The sequence below is a fragment of the Pelobates fuscus genome, chromosome 3 (genome assembly GCF_036172605.1).
Source record: "Pelobates fuscus isolate aPelFus1 chromosome 3, aPelFus1.pri, whole genome shotgun sequence".
Taxonomy (NCBI): domain Eukaryota; kingdom Metazoa; phylum Chordata; class Amphibia; order Anura; family Pelobatidae; genus Pelobates; species Pelobates fuscus.
The window spans coordinates 89,326,582-89,345,504 of NC_086319.1; the positions used below are offsets into that span (position 1 = coordinate 89,326,582).

The 18,923-nt window shown below is 39.3% G+C and overlaps 1 protein-coding gene across 2 annotated transcripts in view; it reads left to right on the forward strand.

Annotated features, from left to right (window-relative positions):
• Positions 1–4,122, forward strand: part of PDE6A (phosphodiesterase 6A) — an 83,196-nt gene extending 79,074 nt beyond the window's left edge. For both annotated transcript variants that reach the window (XM_063447332.1, XM_063447333.1), the window contains exon 22: positions 565–4,122. In XM_063447332.1, the coding sequence (XP_063303402.1) occupies positions 565–650 (86 nt within the window). In that variant the 3' untranslated portion in view covers positions 651–4,122. The remainder of the gene's footprint in view (positions 1–564) is intronic.
• The last annotated feature ends 14,801 nt before the right edge of the window (positions 4,123–18,923 follow it).

The following is an 18,923-nucleotide window of genomic DNA, read 5'->3' on the forward strand; positions in this document are numbered from 1 at the left end:
TTGTGTCAGTTTGATCATGTAGCAATTGTAATTGTGTAGTAGTAATTGAGGCCATTTGTGCCTGTTTAAGAGAGCTCTCCAGCACAGTCTTTGCTCTGTGCAGTGTACATTCCTTTCTCAGACTACAGATAGAATGGACTGTCATAGGGAACGAATATTCTTAACGAAGACTTCTAAAAAAAGGATGTGTGGTGTAGACCTCTTTTGCAATGAATGTTGTTGTTCACTTCTAGCAAGTGTTTCCCTGAGATAGAAGGCTGCCATTTTAGAAGCAGCTCTAGGCTGGCAAATTTCTAATAATTCTAAAACCAGTCCTGGGGTAGATCCACATTTCTTGGATTACTTCCCCGTCAATAAAAGTATAGTAAGTAATGAAATATAGCAGGCTCGAGTTTTCTTGAAAGGTAAGAATCAGTATTAAGACAGATTTTACGGACTAATAATTTGACCATTAATTTCCCATTTTATTAGATGATAGCTGTTATATTTAAGTTTTTTTGTTATGTCCAAAATTCCTTAATGCATCACTAATATATTTCCCCTCTATTTCTTTTTTTTCTTTAGGTCCAGCTGTTACAGGAAAAGAAAATGGTGGAAATGTCCCAGTGGGTGAACCAGCAACGCAGTCAAAAAGTTGTTCTATCTTATAAGACTGTAAATATGTATTTTTTGCTCAATAGGGTATTGATAACAATTATATGGTACTCATCTAGAACGGTACTGTGATTTGTTATAACTAAATCATTTTGCATTACATGTAAAAGGATTTAAAATTCATAATTACAACTAAATATCCGATAATGGCCTAGATTTTACATTTTTTGGTACGTTTTTCAAATGATTCAAATCTGTTAAAGAAACTTTCCTTGGACTTTATGGGTGACTTCTTTAGATAAATCATTTGGAAAGTTTTCCAACAGATTCTTTATCATTTGACAAGTCTATTAAAAATGTTAAACTGAGGTCAATATATATTTTATAGAATAATGTGTATATAACATGATTTAATATTCAGAGGTATAATTACCAGACTGTTAACAACTCGGCTCAACTGATTAAAGAGGCAATATGCTAATAATCCCTTCTGAATCTGGGCTCATCCCAGAATCCTTTTTCTCAACCATAGGAGTGCAGTATGTATCGTTCACCATGCCATCAGCTGGCCTTTGTCCTTTTCAAAAAGTTAACATTCCATTTAATATTATACATTAAAAGACAGAGGGTCTAGCATAATATGTTTGAACTGGCCTGCAACAACAGCTGATTATGCCTTGGCTCATGTATTTCATTTGCTTGATGACATGGCATTTTGAGCATGCTTCCAGGCTACTATACGGTGAAGTATTTTTAGACTGTAGGTAAACCAGCCACCTGTATGTTGGATTTTCCTGTTACCAGTGTTAGCATGTCACATGTTTGTTAATGCCTAGGCTATTGCTAAGCTCCCAATTACTCATAACTGGATGAGAAACTATTATACAAAAGCTGTGATGACAAGGAGCTGGTCCAGTTATTCAACTTGACTTAATTGGTGGGCTTGTTAGGGGATCGGAATGTCCAGAATATTGTTGTTGCAGTGTTTGATTGTTATAATTCTACTATGATTTTATAATCCTATAAATGTACTTAGCTGGTAAGTGCTTCCCATTCCAAAGTATGTATATTTTTTACTTTTTTCTGGCAATAATCTTCTAACTAAAGCTAAATAAGGACATATTTTATTTGTGTGGATTGAGTGGGACTGTGGTGGAATGTTCAACGAGGTTTATTTTTGTTGTTTTGGTTCATCGGGATAACATACCTAAAATTTTACAAGGGTAAATAAATGGTCACTTCAGTAGAGCCTTCAATCACAGTGATGTTTTGACCAATTCGAATGGCCGTGGCCATAACTTATTGGAAATCTTGCTGTGATTTGAGGCACCTATAAAGTATTATTAAGCACCTTAGGGACGAGCCGTGGACTGTTTATTTACTCTGCATTTATTGTCATTATCTCAAGACTGGCGTCATTGCACCCTCTTAGTGACATCATCTGGATAACATGTATCTGAAGTAAAATCAGATCACAGGATAGAGAGACTAGAAGAACCAGGAAGCCAAAGGGTTTCATTAAACCCGCATGATGATAGTTATGCTTCTGATACCTAAGATGCAAATCAGTCCCCATGTTAGAAATACATTGTTTGCTACAGCTATATACATAGCTACAGTTAAAAACATGCAGAGTAGCTACCATTCTCTATGGTTAATTCTGACATGTAAAGACAAAAGAAATGCAACAAGAAAATGTCAGAAAATTATGGCAACTTTTACTAGCCTGACTTAAAAAGTCCTCGAGCACCTGGCTGAGATTAATGAGAGCTGTACGAATCCACACATAGAAGGTTACTGCTTGCCTACATCTGTATGTTTTCTAAAAATTTAAACGGTCACTATAAACACAATTTAGGTTCTGCCAGGTTAATAAAGGTGATTTATTAACTTTTTCTCCCTCACCCCACCGGTCTCCATGCTCAAGCTCTACCTCTTTGGTTGAGATCATCAATGTTGATTATCTCAGCCAATCCAATGCTTTCCAATAGGGAAGCATTGGGAGTCTAGTGCGTATGCATGGCAAAACACTGCCCAGCACCAATCAGATTGTCTGCTGAGACCATCTAACTAAAATAACAGAATTTTGCATTACGATGAAGTGTTCTGGGTGCCTATAGTGTTCCTTTAAATGTTTATTATTTGAACTATTTCATTTTACAGAGATTGCGGTATAATGGGTTCTGTGCCGGTCAAAGAACATATTGCTACATGAAGTACTGTAGATATACATTACATAAAATAATGTAACCAGAAGCTGCAATGCAATGTGCAACGTGTTATCTATGCAATGCGACTATACTCTTTTTTGAGGTATCATTAAATAAAGCATAATGTAAGCAAATATTACAGGGCATTTTATCAGTTCTGTTTACTTTATGATAAATATATTTTAATGAATATCTAAGAATATGAATGCATATATATATATATATATATGAGTATGCATATGAGTGTGTGTGCATGTGTGTGCGTATGTGTGTGTGCACATTTATATGTAGGTGTACAGTATATTGTCATGCAAAGGGCAAGCATATTTAAGAAAATTTACAAATGCATAGTGTAATGATAGAATTAGGCCAAGTGGTATCTGTAATATGTCCCAAGTTCTTTTGATTGTATGATGCCAACACTTGTTCAGTATGTATCGCTTATAATCTGAAGCAAAATTGAGAATTTTAGGAATGATTTATTAAATGCACAGTAAACTTCAAGATAACAGAGCTGTGATGAAGCATCATCTGAAAACAATGAACAATCTATCGTATAATGTTTTGACATAACATTTGGTACTTGGCATCAATATGAACTTCATTACTACATTTGGCATTGAGCATGAAGCCCACATTGTACCACTCATGGCTAATCTGCTGAAGTTTAAGCACAGTACAATTTGTCAGTTGCATTGACTTGTCATATGTATTTATAATAGAAAGCTAGATTTTGCCCTCATTGTTACAATTTTTGTTTCTTTTTCTAACAAATTAAAATGCACGTTTTAAAGTTGAACCACACCAAGAAACTTGTCTTGATTGTCTGTCTGTCTGTCTGTCTGTTTCATTTAGTTACTTATTTTTACCAAGTTAGCAAGGGAGGGAAAACTCAGCATTTAAAGTAATATACATGCATACAGAAAAGGAAACCTACAAGCAAATACATAATTTTTTACATTTTGTTCAGAAATGTATAGTAAACACTACCAAAGTAAGGTCTTTAATTCTGACCGGTTTTACTAATCGCAATGCTTTCAGTGGAGTTTACTTAACATGTTCGCTTGGCTGTTACTAGACAATTGAAGAAGTAAATGATCTGTTGATGAGTTTAAATCCTAACACCCTAAACGATGTTTATAGCACATTGCAGGAGAATCTTCAGATTCTTGGAATACATCCCCATTATGACTTTACGGAATTCTCCAGAAGCGGTTGTTACAGCTGTTATTTTTCTCTTCTCCATTCTCACTTTTGTTTTCTAAAATTTGTAATGGGCCAACTTTCATTGTGCAACCTGTCACTCTCATAAATGCATTTCCAGGTTTAAAGGGACACTCCAGGCACCCAGACCACTTCTGCTCATTGGAGTGGTCTGGGTGCCAACTCCCACTACCCTTAACCCTGCATGTGTAATTATTGCAGTTTTTCATAAACTGCAATATTTACATTGCAGGGTTAACTCCACCTCTAGTGGCTGTCTATTAGACAGCCACTAGAGGTCACTTCCTGGGTTCTAGCACAGGTTTCCTGTGCTAGAGCGTCGCTGGACGTCCTCACGCTGTGTGAGGACCTCCAGCGTCGCTCAAAACCCCATAGGAAAGCATTGAAATGATTTTTGAATGCTTTCCTATGGGGAGACGTAATGCGCATGCGCGGAATTTCCGCGCATGCGCATTAGGTCTCCTCGGCCGGTGAGCGAGATTAGTCTCGCCCACCGGCCGACGTAATCACTAGGAGGAGCGTCGCTGAGGCGGAGACAGCGGCGAGGGACATCGCCGCTGTCCCAGGTAAGTGACTGAAGGGGTTTTCACCCCTTCAGTAACCGGGGATTGGTGGGTGGGAGGGAGAGGGACCCTCCAGTGCCAGAAAAACGGATCGTTTTTCTGGCACTGGAGTTTCCCTTTAAGTTATTACTCTCTTTCTTAAAACATACAGGTGTATTTACATGTAGTTGTTTTATTGGAGTAATCCGAAAAGGACTTTAAAAGACTGTAGAGCATGTTCTTTAAGGTCTAAATGAGTTAAAATGTAGGTAAAGATGTTGGTGGAAAATATCAAGACAATTAAATAGCCACTAATAGTCATCAAAGATATATTGTGAAGAATTGGTTCCATGATGCTATTACTTTCAGGATAATTCAATAAAATGTGCCGTTATTGTCCTCTAAGTTTGGGATTTTACTTACTACTAGGAATATCACTGACATACTGTGTTTTAGCTGCATTGTATTTAATGCTGTAACATTGATTGATATGTCTGTTCAATCATAGCAGATATTGTAACATGGAAATTGTTTTTCAAAAAATGCTAATAAAATAATTCTGATAAACATAATTCTTGGCAAATGAACGTCACTTTCAGTGCAATTTATTGAAGTATCTGGAGGAATGGAAATACTTAGTTCATTGCCAGAAATAGCTCATTTAAATTGATATTAAACTTTAATTTGACCTTTTAAGCTTCTTCTTCTTAGAATCACACGTAACCACATAAAACTACAAATTAACATAAACCTGAGGTCCGACTGCTGTAATATTAACATATCACAGCATGTTGGTTTACATGTTGGTCTTTCCTCCCTCACGTGTTGTTCCTCCCGTGTCTGTCTCCCTCCAAGTCAACGGTGCTACGATCAGCTCCACCACGCAGGCTCGCTGCCTAGGTGTTCTCTTTGACTCCGACCTCTCCTTCAAGCCTCATGTTCAATCTATCGCCAAATCCTGTCATTTCCATCTCAAAAACATTGCGCGCATCCGCCCCTACTTAACGCCAGATGCGACTAAGGTGATGGTCCATTCCACTGTCCTTTCTCGCCTTGACTACTGTAATCCGCTTCTCAGTGGTCTTATGTGCTCCCAACTTGCGCCGTTACAGTCCATAATGAATGCGGCGGCGAGGCTCATCTTCCTGTCCGCCCGCACCTCCCATGCCTCACCCTTCTTTCAGTCCCTACATTGGCTTCCTATAAAATATAGAGCTCAATTTAAATATCTGGTTCTTGCTTTCAAATCTCTACATAATGCTGCTCCCACCTATCTATCTTCCCTTATACACAAGTCTGTCCCTTCTAGGCCCTTACGATCTGCTGAAGACTTACGTCTATCTTCTGTCCGTACTCCCACCTCTGATGCTTGCCTTCAAGATTTCTCGAAGGCTGCACCGTTCCTGTGGAACTCGCTTCCCTCCTCCGTTAGATGCTCACCCAGTCTCCACTCCTTCAAAAAATCGTTAAAAACCCACTTCTTCATAGAAGCGTATCAATTAAACTGTTAATAGCTCCCAACTGATTCCTCTTCTGCAACTGTCACTAGTCTAATACTATCCTTACCTTTTGTGTCATTTTACCCCACTCCCTCTAGCATGTAAGCTCCTTGAGCAGGGCCCTCAACCCTTCTGTTCCTATGTGTCCAACTTGTCTGGTTACAACTACATGTCTGTTCGTCCACCCACTGTAAAGCGCTGCGGAATTTGACGGCGCTCTACAAATATCATCATAATAATAATGATAATAATACAGACATCTCTGTGACATTAGGCTAGGTAAGTGCACTGTTAGACAAAAAGGGGGCCGAAGCCAACCATCATCGGTGATTGGTTGAAGAGATGGTTGCTGGACCTCACAGTTAATAATGGCCAGCCTGTACTTTTTAACACTATTGGTCATCTATATCAAACTCCTTCAGATATCCCTCAACTATCCAGATGTTGCTGAACTAGAACTCCCATGAACCGGTGGAGTTAGAAGGTGAGTTGTAGGACATTAACATCTTGGGAGTCGGTGAAAGGGATAGAGTTTCTACAAATTATATACAGAGATCAAAGCAATTACATTGCATAATGGGGACCTATATTTGTATTCTTATTTATGGATTTGGTTGCAGTTAAAGGCTGTTGATAATGCCATCAAAAGAACACTTACATAGTCAATGTATTGCCTTGCCACACAAGTCCAAAAAAGGCCACAACAAACCACCAGGCACTTTGAATCATCAATGTAATAAACATGATATACTTGATGATGCTCTGTTATCAATTGTAAATATATGGCTATTGGAGATATTTTCTTCTAAATAATCTTTTAGCTATCTAATCCGAATGCTCAAGAACTGCAATTAGTGTCAAATAGAACAATCATTTTGTGTAGTTCTTGAGACAACTCTATTGTAGGATGGCCAACAAGCTAGTCAAAGGATACATTATTTAACACTACACCACTAAGCAAGATATTTTTTATGAAGTTACATTTGAAAAAAACAGTTGCTAAACACGTTCAGTGACAGAGCTACAGTGACTTCAATAGGACAGCTGCATGTGGACCTTAAATCCAAAGGGCAAGACAGCTACTCTGGAAAATACCCTATAGCAGTAAAGTAACAGGAAGGACATGTCCATTGTTGGCGTGTCTGGGTAGTCACACAAAAAAGTCTAGGAGATAAATATCTCATATTTTCACACAGACGACAAGAATGTGACCCCAAGACCTACATTGCTGTTACTCAATGACAAGCATCTAGGAACATTAGAATACCGGAGAATAGTTTTAACAATGTAACAAAGAGTGGGGTTCTAAAACTTATATGTATGAAGTTATATAGGGTTTGTTTGATTACACATAGTTCGATTTATTGCCTACAATGCATAGATACATGGCCAATAAAATCTACTATTCCTAATTAAAGTAGCTATTTGGTCAGGAATAAATACAGAGAGCTACTTTTATTCGGCATTCTAGTTTCTGTCCCCTTCAATAATAGGAGACGGTCGGTAGATCAGCACTGCTAATTAAAATTTTTCATATTTCATCTTCAGTATTGATTCTTCCAGTAACTAGTAATTCATACATGGCATAGCCTCAAATTGTAAAGTGAATAACTGTGATGAGCTTCTAAACACATCTACTTAAAAACTAAAAACTGACAAATGTATGGATAAATATTAATTTATCATAGGGACATAAAAAGATTTTAAAAAGTGTGTTAAAACTATAGTTTAACGTGTGTAGTATATATTCACTTAAAAAAAAAAGTTGTTAACAAAAAGACTGAATTGCTGTCCCCAAGGAATCTTGCAGCTGTTTAAGTCCACTCACATGTCCACACATGGTGATCTTCAGTATGAAACCAAGTGGGATTTTTTTAAGTTAACCTGAGCTGCTTCTTAGCTGCAATGAAGATTAAAGGAACGCCATAGTGTTAGGAATACAAACATGTATTCCAACCACTAAAGTTATGAAATAGATGTTTAGGATACCAGCCCCCCTCCTCTGGCCACTCCTCCATGGCTGAGATCATCGATCTTGATGATCTCAGCCTATCCAATTTTTTCCCCATAGCATTGGGAGGCTATTGAGCATGCGATGCATTGAATCAGTCCATCTCTATACATTCCTCTTTTCCCCTACCTCTTGCTTAGCTATTGTTTATGAATTGCTTCTATTGTGTCTGTAAAGGAAACCTTTAGTCCCAAATATCACGTTATTTGGGGACTGTAGGTTCCCTTCTATTGGTGTGATCACTGTCCAAAACCCTCTGTGAAAAAGAATCTAAACACAGTTAACTTACACTTGGACTTTTCTGACCACTTCTTCTGTTGATGTCAGCATCCCAGCTGACTTTACCTGCGATCTCGTCCATTTCAATGTTTCATATAGAGAAGAGATGGGGATGAGAACTCACGTCCAGCATTTTATTGCATTACCGAGTTTTACTTGGTTATGGAGACAGAAGCATCGCTCATGGCTGTCACAAAGACAGCCACTTGAGGTTTGCTTAACCATTTAATGTAAACATTGTAGAAACGACAATGTTTTACATTAACAGGTTAAAGCTACAGGACCACCGCATCCAGACCACTGATTTTAGCGGTGCTTTAAATAAAAGACTGTTTGTATCTTGAAACTTCCAAAATATAATTTCACGATCCTACTTCAAGAATGTATTCACTTTAGTCTCTTTAACCCCTTAAGGACCAAACTTCTGGAATAAAAGGGAATCGTGACATGTCACACATGTATAAATGGTATAACTGTGAGGTGGATAGGGATGAGGTATATGTATAGTGGACAATATAAAAGTATAGTGGACATATAGAGAAAAGAAACAGGACTAAGAGGAGGTGGGTGGCAGTGGTGGCTAATCAACATATTGGATATATAGCTGTTGAGATAAAGGTAGACATTTATACATTACTATTAATAATTTTAAAGGATTTCTAAGTGACCTTTCAATACATTCCTGACATTTTTATCACAATGTAAATAATTATTCACTAAACTGAGTGATTTTGATGTGTTTTCCTAAATGTTTCAGTTGTTTCCACAACTCACTCCTTTTACGTAAACATCTATCTGTTCATTCAGGGCCGCTGCAAGGATTTTTGGCTACAAGATGCATTTTCCACGCCCCTCATATCTCATGACACCCCTTTTCAATTGTTTTACCCCTTTAGTGTTTCATATCCCCTCTTTTGCCCATTTGTGTGTCTTACAATCCATTAAGTATATTTTATTCCCCCTTTTGTGTCTCTTACAACCTCCCTTGTGTATCTCTTGCTTCCTTCAACCCCTTTGTGTGTCTCTTACTTTCCCACAAACCCCTTTGTGTGTCTCTTTCTTCCCTACAAACCCTTATGTTTCTCTTTCTTCCCCTCTGTTTGTTTCTGTGGCTCTTTGTCCCGCCTGCACTCTGTGTTGCTATTTCTCCCCTTGTACAGACATAGATATACATGCAAAAATACATACACGCACAAAGACACATAGGCACACAGACACAGTTATTCAGGCACACAGTCACAAAGATATACAGACACACAGTTATAAAAGATACAGGTACACTGTCATACAAACACAAACATACAATCATACAGAGAGGATATTCAGCGCTTGTTCAGTACTAGTACAGTCCAAAGGGCAGCTATGTCATCAAATCCAGGGTCTCTCTTGTCCCATAGAGAAGGTAAAAACAAAGAGGGAGGTGCAGCACCTGGAATGTCCTTGATGTGTGTATATACAACCATAAAAATGAGGAGAAATGGGAAACTGGTAGTGAAGTACGTAAAAAATGCAGTAAGGTAAAGGTAAAGGTAAATAAAATAATTTTATAAAAAAACAATAAATGAAAAAAATAGGGTAAATGAACTATATAAAACAATATTTGGTGAAACTCGTTAAGTGTATTTAAATATGCTCTATAGTTCTTTTACCCTATTTTTTTAGCATTTATTATTTTTTTAACCCCTTCAGGACGGAGTCAATAGTGCACGTTCTGATCAAAACAAAACGTAAACAAAAACTGGAATTTGCGCTAAATGTCTGTTCCCCCTTAGTTCCCCTCTTTCAAATTATATGCACCCACACTTATTATATATCATTTTGTTCAGGAGAAACAGGGCTTTAATCTATCATTAACTATTCATATATGGAACATAATTGATTATGAATAAAATTTAAAAAAAGTGAGAAAATAAGATTTTTTTTAAATGTGCATTTCCGTCTGACATTTTAACTGTGAATGTCATAACACTGTACCCCATATTAACAGGTTTTATGTTGTTTTTGAAAGTTTCAGGGTCAATTATAGAACATTCAATTTTTAAATTGAAATTTTCCAGATTAGTAATGTTACCTTTGAGACGGTGTGGTAGCCCAGGAATGAGAATTACCCCCATAATGGCATAGAATTTGAAAAAGTAGACAAGCCAAGGTATTGAAAGTGGGGTATGTTTAGTCTTTTTTAGTAGCCACTTAGTCACAAACACTGGCCAAAGTTAGCGTTCATATTTGTTTTTGTGTGAAAAAAGCAAAAAATGAATATTTGGCCAGTGTTTGTGACTAAGTGGCTACTAAGAAAGACTGAACATACCCCACTTGCAATACCTCGGGTTGTCTACTTTTGCAAATGGTATGCCATCATGGGGGTAATTCTCATTCCTGGGCTACCATACGCTCTCAAAGGAAACATAACCAATCTGGCAAATTTCAATGTGAAAAAAATGAAATGCAAGCCTTATATGTGACTCTCTAACTTTCCAAAACACCATAAAACCTGTACATGGTACTGTTTTACTCGGGAGACTTCGCTGAACTCAAATATTAGTGTTTCAAACTGGTAAATTGTATAACAACGATGATATTTTAAGTAAAAGTTAAATTTTTCACATTTTTTACAAGCGAACGGCACTTTTATGGTCTATATTATTGTTGTAATATGTTTTACCGTTTTAAAACACTAATATTTGTATTTAGTGAAGTCCCCTGAGAATAACAGTACCCCCTATGTACAGGTTTTATGGTGTCTTGGAGAGTTACAGGGTCAAATATAGTGCTTGCAAATTAAATTCTCTGCACTTTCTCCCTGTGTTGTCAGGCATGTCAATCAAATTTTAATTAATCAAATCACATAATTACGTTAAAAGATTATTTAAATATACACGTAGAATTTTAATATATATGCATTTATAGGTATTTAAATTCTACGTGTATACTAATGTAATCTTTTATGTAATTATATGTATTTATCTATATATATTTGCGGTTATTTGTATTTTATATATAGATAGATATATATAGAATGTTATTCTAAGTGTATTTTGTTACCGATATATAAAAATTAATAACAAAATACAGTTAGAATGAAATTACATATGCATATATAATTTATATTACATTTTGTTTCAATATTTCATTTATTTATTTTATTATTTTATTTATTTATTATTTTAATTATACGTATTTATATATAATATATATATGTACATCTATTATATATATAATATGTATACATATTATATATATATGTAACGTCATTCTAAGTGTATTTTAATATTAATATATATACGTATATTAATATTAAAATACACTTTGTATGACGTTACATATATATAATATGTATATATATATTATATATATATATATAATATATATACATATTATATATATATAAAAATATATTTAATTTATTTTTAAACATTTTTTTTTTATACTTCCCACTGATATTTTAGACAGTCCCCCTGCTGGCAGATCCATAGCCAGCTATAGGGGGCCATGTGATGGCTCTTTGAGAGCGATCACATGGCCCCCGGGGGCCTCATTTGCCGGAGGGGGGCTGCCTGGGCTCTCAGGCAGCCCCCCAGAAGAGGATCGCGGCGGAGGTAAGTACAACTCACCTCCTGGGGCTGCAAGCCGTTACGACGTACCATGCCGTCGCAACGGCTTTAAAGCCCATTTAATGCAGGATGGCATGGTACGTCGTAACGGCATTAAGGGGTTAATCAATAAAAGTATTTTTTATTGGACCTGCTTGCTGCTGGATTCCTGTACTCCATATCCTTGGTGGGGATAATACCATCTAAGCCTGTTGGACAGAGCAATCTCTATTTGCTCTATCAAATGTGAGTGGTTCTATCTATTTAATTTTTTCAAATCACTTTTTACAGTCTATACTATTGTGGATTTATTTTCTCTTTTACTTATATAATTGGAGAGGGACCACCAGCACCTATATTCTAGAATGGGGATTATACCACTTCACGCCATACTTGTCAAGCCACTCTCTAGTGCACAGTGCATGAGTGCACATCCTTTTTAGCTATATGTTTTAATATTGTATCTTGCATATTGCACTATATATCTCTGATTTCTCCTACATATCTGCAAGAGAAGCTGCATCCACAAGAACCACCTATAGAATATGTACTCCACCATATCCTCAGGCGGGGATTATTCTTTCCAAGCATCTAAGTTGGAGCTGCACCTAAGCTCCTATAAAGTGTGAGTTCATATAATTTTAATTACCCTCACCTTACTGTATTTTCTACGTACTTCACTATCAGTTTCCTATGTCTCCTCCTTTATATGGTTGTACATACACACTCCAAGGACTTTCCAGGCGCTGTACCTGATCTTGATTTTATGGTATTTGACTTTGGCTTTGTTTTGACTTCCCTGATATCTGGTATCCTTGACTTTTGGCTTTCCCTCATCTTTGTGTCTGATTCTGTGTCCCTGACCTCGGCAAGTATTTTGACTATTCTTGGAGACATTAAGTCCGGCCATTGTAAGGTCCGGTTATACGTTACCTATTAGTCATCTGTAATAATACTTCAAATAAAAAATCTTTAATATATAACTATATGCTAAGAAATCAAGTAGAAGTGGGTTTCTTTCAAGAAACCCACTGGTCAGATACGGACAATCATGGTTGGGGTGGTAAAAAATTCCCTACAGTGATACCTATTAGTCATCTGTGTGACACAATTCTACGTGCTGGATCAACTAGTAATCCTGACAATATATGACAAAACCTTACTGGCTTTAGCAACTGCAGATTGACATTGCATATTGCTGCCTAATTTGTTGTCTATAACAATTCCCAAGTCCTTCTCATGTGTGGTTATCCCTAATTCACTACCATTTAGGGTGTAAGATGCTTATGCATTCTTGACCCCGAAATGCATAACTTTGCATTTCGCTACATTAAATTTAATCTGCCATTTTAGTGCCCAGTCCCCCAATCTATCTAAATCCATCTGCAGCAAAGCAATATCCTGCTCACATTTTATTACTTTACAAATTTTTGTGTCATCTGCAAACACTAAAACATGGATTTCAATGCCTATTGGAAGATCATTTATAAATATGTTAAATAGAATCGTTTCCAAAACAGAACCCTGAGGGACACCACTTACCACTTTTGTTCAGCTTGAAAATTTAGCATTAATGACAACGCGTTGTACTCTATCCTTAAAGGGACAACCCAGGCACCCAGACCACTTCTGCCCATTGGAATGGTCTGGGTGCCAACTCCCACCACCCTTAACCCTGCAAGTGTAATTATTGCAGTTTTTATAACTGCACTAATTACCTTGCAAGGTTAAGTCCTCCTCTAGTGGCTGTCTATCAGACAGCAACTAGAGGGAGCTCTGTGTTCTTAGAACACGAAAAGTTGTTTAAACGACACTGGACTTCCTCATGATATGCATGAGGACCTCCAGCGTCGCCGAAATCCCCATTGGAAAGCATTGAATAATGCTTTCCTATGGGGAGGTCTAATGCGCGCGCACGGCCATTGCCGCGCATGCGCATTAGGTCTCCCCCGCTAGCTGTTGTTGGCAGTGGAGGAGTGTGGGCGGAGCCTGACTAAGCACCGAGGGACATCGGCGCTGGATTCAGGTAAGTCATTGAAGGGGTTTTAATCCCTTCAGCAACATCGGATGGGGTGGGAGGGAGGGAGGCACTGCAGGGTCCTGCAGTGCCAGGAAAACTGAAATGTTTTCCTGGCACGGGAGAGTCCCTTTAAGCCAATGTTCTACCCAAGAACAAGAATATGCATCTAAACCAATTTATTTTAGCTTGAAGACTAACCTATTGTGAGGAACCGTATCAAATGCCTTGGCAAAATCCAAGCAGATCACCTCCACTGCAACACCCTGATCTATACTTCTACTTACTTCTTTGTAGAATGCAATCAGGTTAGTTTGGCATGACCTATGTTTCATAAAACCATGCTGATTACTGTTAATAACAAAGGTATTAATCCAATGAATTCCTGAATATTATCCCTTAATAGCCCTTCAAATATTTTCCCAGTCACAGAAGTTAAGCTCACAGGTCTATAATTTCCAGGCAAGGATTTTGAATCCTTTTTAAATATAGGAACGACATCTGCCTTCCTCCAATCCTCCGGTACAATACCTGAAACAAAAGAATCTTGAAAGATTAAATACAGAGGTTCACTTATGCCTCGTTTCCACTGAGCGGATCGGGTCGGTTCGGTACGGTACGCTATTTTGAGTGTTTCCATTATGAAAGTGGCCCATACAACCAAACCATACCGCACCATTCATGGTCCTCCTTCAGATGTAGGGCCATAGGAAATGGTACGGTATGGTTAGGGCGGAGCTACTAGCGTCACACTATACAATCCATTGATTGGTGGACAGGAAAATGTAAATGCTCACGTCAAATGACACGCTAGGCATTTTTTCTAAACCCCGCATGGCCCCTGAAGGTCTGACTTGCAGTGGAAAGGCTCACCTTAATAGGCTGGACCATTCTAAACCTTCCAAAATGTACCGACCCGAACCGTTCCGCTCAGTGGAAACAAGGCATTATTTCCCCACTTAGCTTTTTAAGTACTCGTGGGTGAATATCATCAGGCCCCGGAGCTTTATTTACATTAATTTTCTTTAACTGCTGTAGCACCTTGTCTCGAGTCATCCAATCACAAGTTTTTTGCAGCAATCATTTGCATATCGCTTTCCATGGGATCCTCATTAATATATACTGAAGAAAAAATAGTTATTTAAAATACAAGCATCCTTTCTAGTTGGTGCTTGTACCAGTTGTGACATGAAGGTGTCATTTAACACATTCAAAAACCTAATTCCCCTTGCAGAAGTACTAGTCACTCTATCCCAATGTATGTCCAGGTATGTCCGGGTCATTAAAATCTCCAATAATTAACGTATTACCCAGATTTGCAGCTTTCCCAATTTGCTCTGGCAGCTGTTCTTCCTCAATAATATTTAGATTAGGTGGTTTATAACAAATCCCAACCAATAATTGATTTCCCTTTATTTGCCCCAAGCAGATATCTACCCATAAAGCTTCCACATTTTCCTTGTCACACTCCCTTGCCTAAGATTTGACTTAAACTCATGGTTGACTTACAAACATATCCCACCACCCTTCTTGTTTTTCCTATCCTTCCTAAATAACGTGTCATGTGTTTCATCCCACCATGTTTCTGTTATGCCTATTATATCATAATTGTTTAGTGTATGCCTTTTGCCTCTAGTTCCCCCATTTTTATATATAGGCTCCTTGCATTAGTAAGCATACATTTAATATTATAATGAGTCATTTGTACTTTTTGTGAATTTGTATCAATATTACATACCTGTTCTGAGCTTGCCCCACCCTGTCTACACCCCCCTTATACTTAGCTAAAGCCCATCTCCTTTCTATCCTATATCCATTTTCTAGATTGCTTTGACCCTCCCCCCCCCTACTAATAGTTTAAAATCTCCTCCAACCTTCTAATCTCCCTATCCTCCAGCACAGCAGACCCTCTTCCGTTTAGGTGCAATCCATCAGGGCTATACAGGTTGTACCCAAGCGAAAAATCGTTCAAGTGCTCTAAAAACCCCAAACCTTCTTTTCTGCAGGACTTTAGCCACGCATTGACCTCTCTAATCTCCCGCTGCCTTTCTGCTGTAGCGTGCGACACAGGTAATATTTCTGAAAATATTACCTTGGAGGTCCTTTTATTAAGCCTATGCAAAAATAAAAATAAGTCTTAGTGAGTACCTCTTTGGGAAAGGGAACTCTACGAGGGAGAGCACAGTAGAAAGAGTGAGCACCATCACCTGTTCCCTCGATCCTATTCCTGTCACTAAAATTTTCAATCTCTCCCTTTTCCTCTGGCACATTTCCCTCACCCTTCAAACATACAACTGTAACCCCAATTCTGAAACTACCGCCCTATCTCGCTACTGCCATTTGCCTCCAAGATCCTCGAGAGAGTTGTGTACACCAGACTAACAGACTTTCTCGAATCCAACTCTCTGCTTGAACCCCTTCAATCTGGATTCCGCACTGCTCATTCTGTCGAAACAGCTGCGACCAAAGTATCCAACGATTTAATTGCTGCTAAAACTCGTGGCCAATACTTTATCCTAATTCTCTTTGATCTTTCTGCTGCCTTTGACACTGTTGATCATCAACAACTTCACTGCATTCTCCATAATTTTGGTCTACGGGATACTGCTCTCTCTTGGTGCTCCTCCTACCTCTCCCAGTGCTCTTTCAGTGTTTCTTTCTCTGACTCTGCCTCTTCCTCCTCCCAACCACTCTCTGCCGGCGTCCCCCAAGGTTCTGTCCTTGATCCCCTACTGTTCTCTATCTATACCGCCTCCCTTGGTAAACTCATCCTTTGGTTTCTGTTACCATTTCTATGCAGATGACACACAAATCTACCTGTCCACTCCTGATCTCTCTCCGCCCATCTTGACTTGTGTTTCTGACTGCCTCTCTGCGATTTCCAACTGGCTGGCTGCTCACTTCCTTAAACTCAACCTGTCCAAAACAGAACTTCTGGTCTTTCCTCCCTCAAGTGTTACCACTCCCTTGTCTGTCTCCCTGCAAGTCAACGGCGCTACCATCACCTCTACCTCGCAGGCTCGCTGCCTGGGTGTTCTTTTTTACCCCAACCTCTCCTTCACCACTCATGTCCAATCAATCTCCAAATTCTGTCGCTTTCACCTCAAAAACATAGTGCGCGTCCGCCCCTATTTAACGCCAGATGCGGCAAAGGTGCTGGTCAATGCTGTTGTTCTCTCTCGTCTTGACTACTGCAATACCCTACTCAGTGGTCTTACGGGTTCCCAGATTGCACCGCTGCAATCTATAATGAATGCGGCGGCAAGGCTCATTTTCCTGTCTCCCATGCCTCCCCGCTCTGTCTGTGTCCTTGTCCCTGTATTGGCTTCCTTTTAGATATAAGGCTCAATTTAAAATTCTGGTGCTTGCTTACAAGTCCCTACATAATGCTGCTCCAACCTACCAATCCTCCCTAATTCACAAGTATGTCCCATCGAAGCCCCTACACTCTTCCAAAGACCTAGGTATATCCTCTGTCCGTACTTATACCTCTAATGCTCACCTCCAAGATTTCTCCAGGGCTGCACCTCCTCTGTGGAACTCCCCTCCCTTCTCCATAAGACTTTCACCCAGTCTCCACTCCTTCAAAATATCATTGAAAACTCACTTCTTCAAGAAAGCATATCAATTAAACTGCTAGCAGGTTTTTATCCCCCACCCCCATGACTCATCTCCAGCAACTGTCAAAATTACCTACTAAGCCCTCAGTGAATACTTTTCTAACAACCTACTTCATGCCTCTACTTTTACCAGTGGCGTACACACAATCCATGGGGCCCCAGTGCGAAACTGATCCGTGCCCCCTCTCCCCTGATCCATGCCCCCCCTATACCTCCTGACACATACACACACAGACACACACACAATCACATAAACATACACACAGACAGACACACAGACACAAACATACACCCCTTGACAGACACATACATACAGACAGACACACATATATACACACAGACAGACACATACATACACACACATAGAGACACAGACACATACAGAGAGGCACACACACATACAGAGACACACACAAACACATAAATAGACACAGACACATACATAGACACACACATACATAGACACAAACACATACATACGGGGCCCCATGGATTGTGTGTACGCCACTGCATACATAGACACACACAGATACAGAGACACACGTACATACATAAACACACACACATACATACGGGGCCCCATGGATTGTGTGTATGCCACTGCATACATAGACACACACACACATACAGAGACTCACACACGTACATACAGAGACACAGACACACACACATACAGAGACACACACACAGAGAGACACAGACACACATACAGAGACACACAGACACACACACATACAGAGACACACACATACAGAGACACAGACACAGACACACACATACAGAAACACAGACACACACATACAAAGACACACACAAACACACATACAGAGACACAGACACACACACATACAGAGACACAGACACACACACATATAGAAAATGTTTCCTACCTTGTGACTTTCCCTGGGGTCCAGTGGAGGCTCAGCCTGATGGGAGTCAGAGTTCCCACTCTGACTCCCTCCTCCTCCTCCTCCTTCCTCCCGTGCTGGCTCTCAGTATGCTGGGAGGAGTGACCGGGAAATCACTTCCTCCCAGCAGTGATGTAATCACAGGGGGCCCGGTCGCGCTGTTAAAGCGCCAAGCGCTCACCGGGCCCCCTGATAATCCATATCCATCGGGTGGCCCTGACAGCATGGGCCACCCGATGGAACCCTTAACATGCGGTTTGCCGCACAGGCCGGGGCCGCAAAACGTGGCAACTGGTACCCTGTCGCAGGGGTCCGCAGCTGCGACCCCTGCGACCGCGGTATGTACGCCACTGACTTTTACCCTTTTACACTATACCCCACTCCCTCTATCATGTAAGCTCATTGAGCAGGGCTCTCCACCTCTCTGTT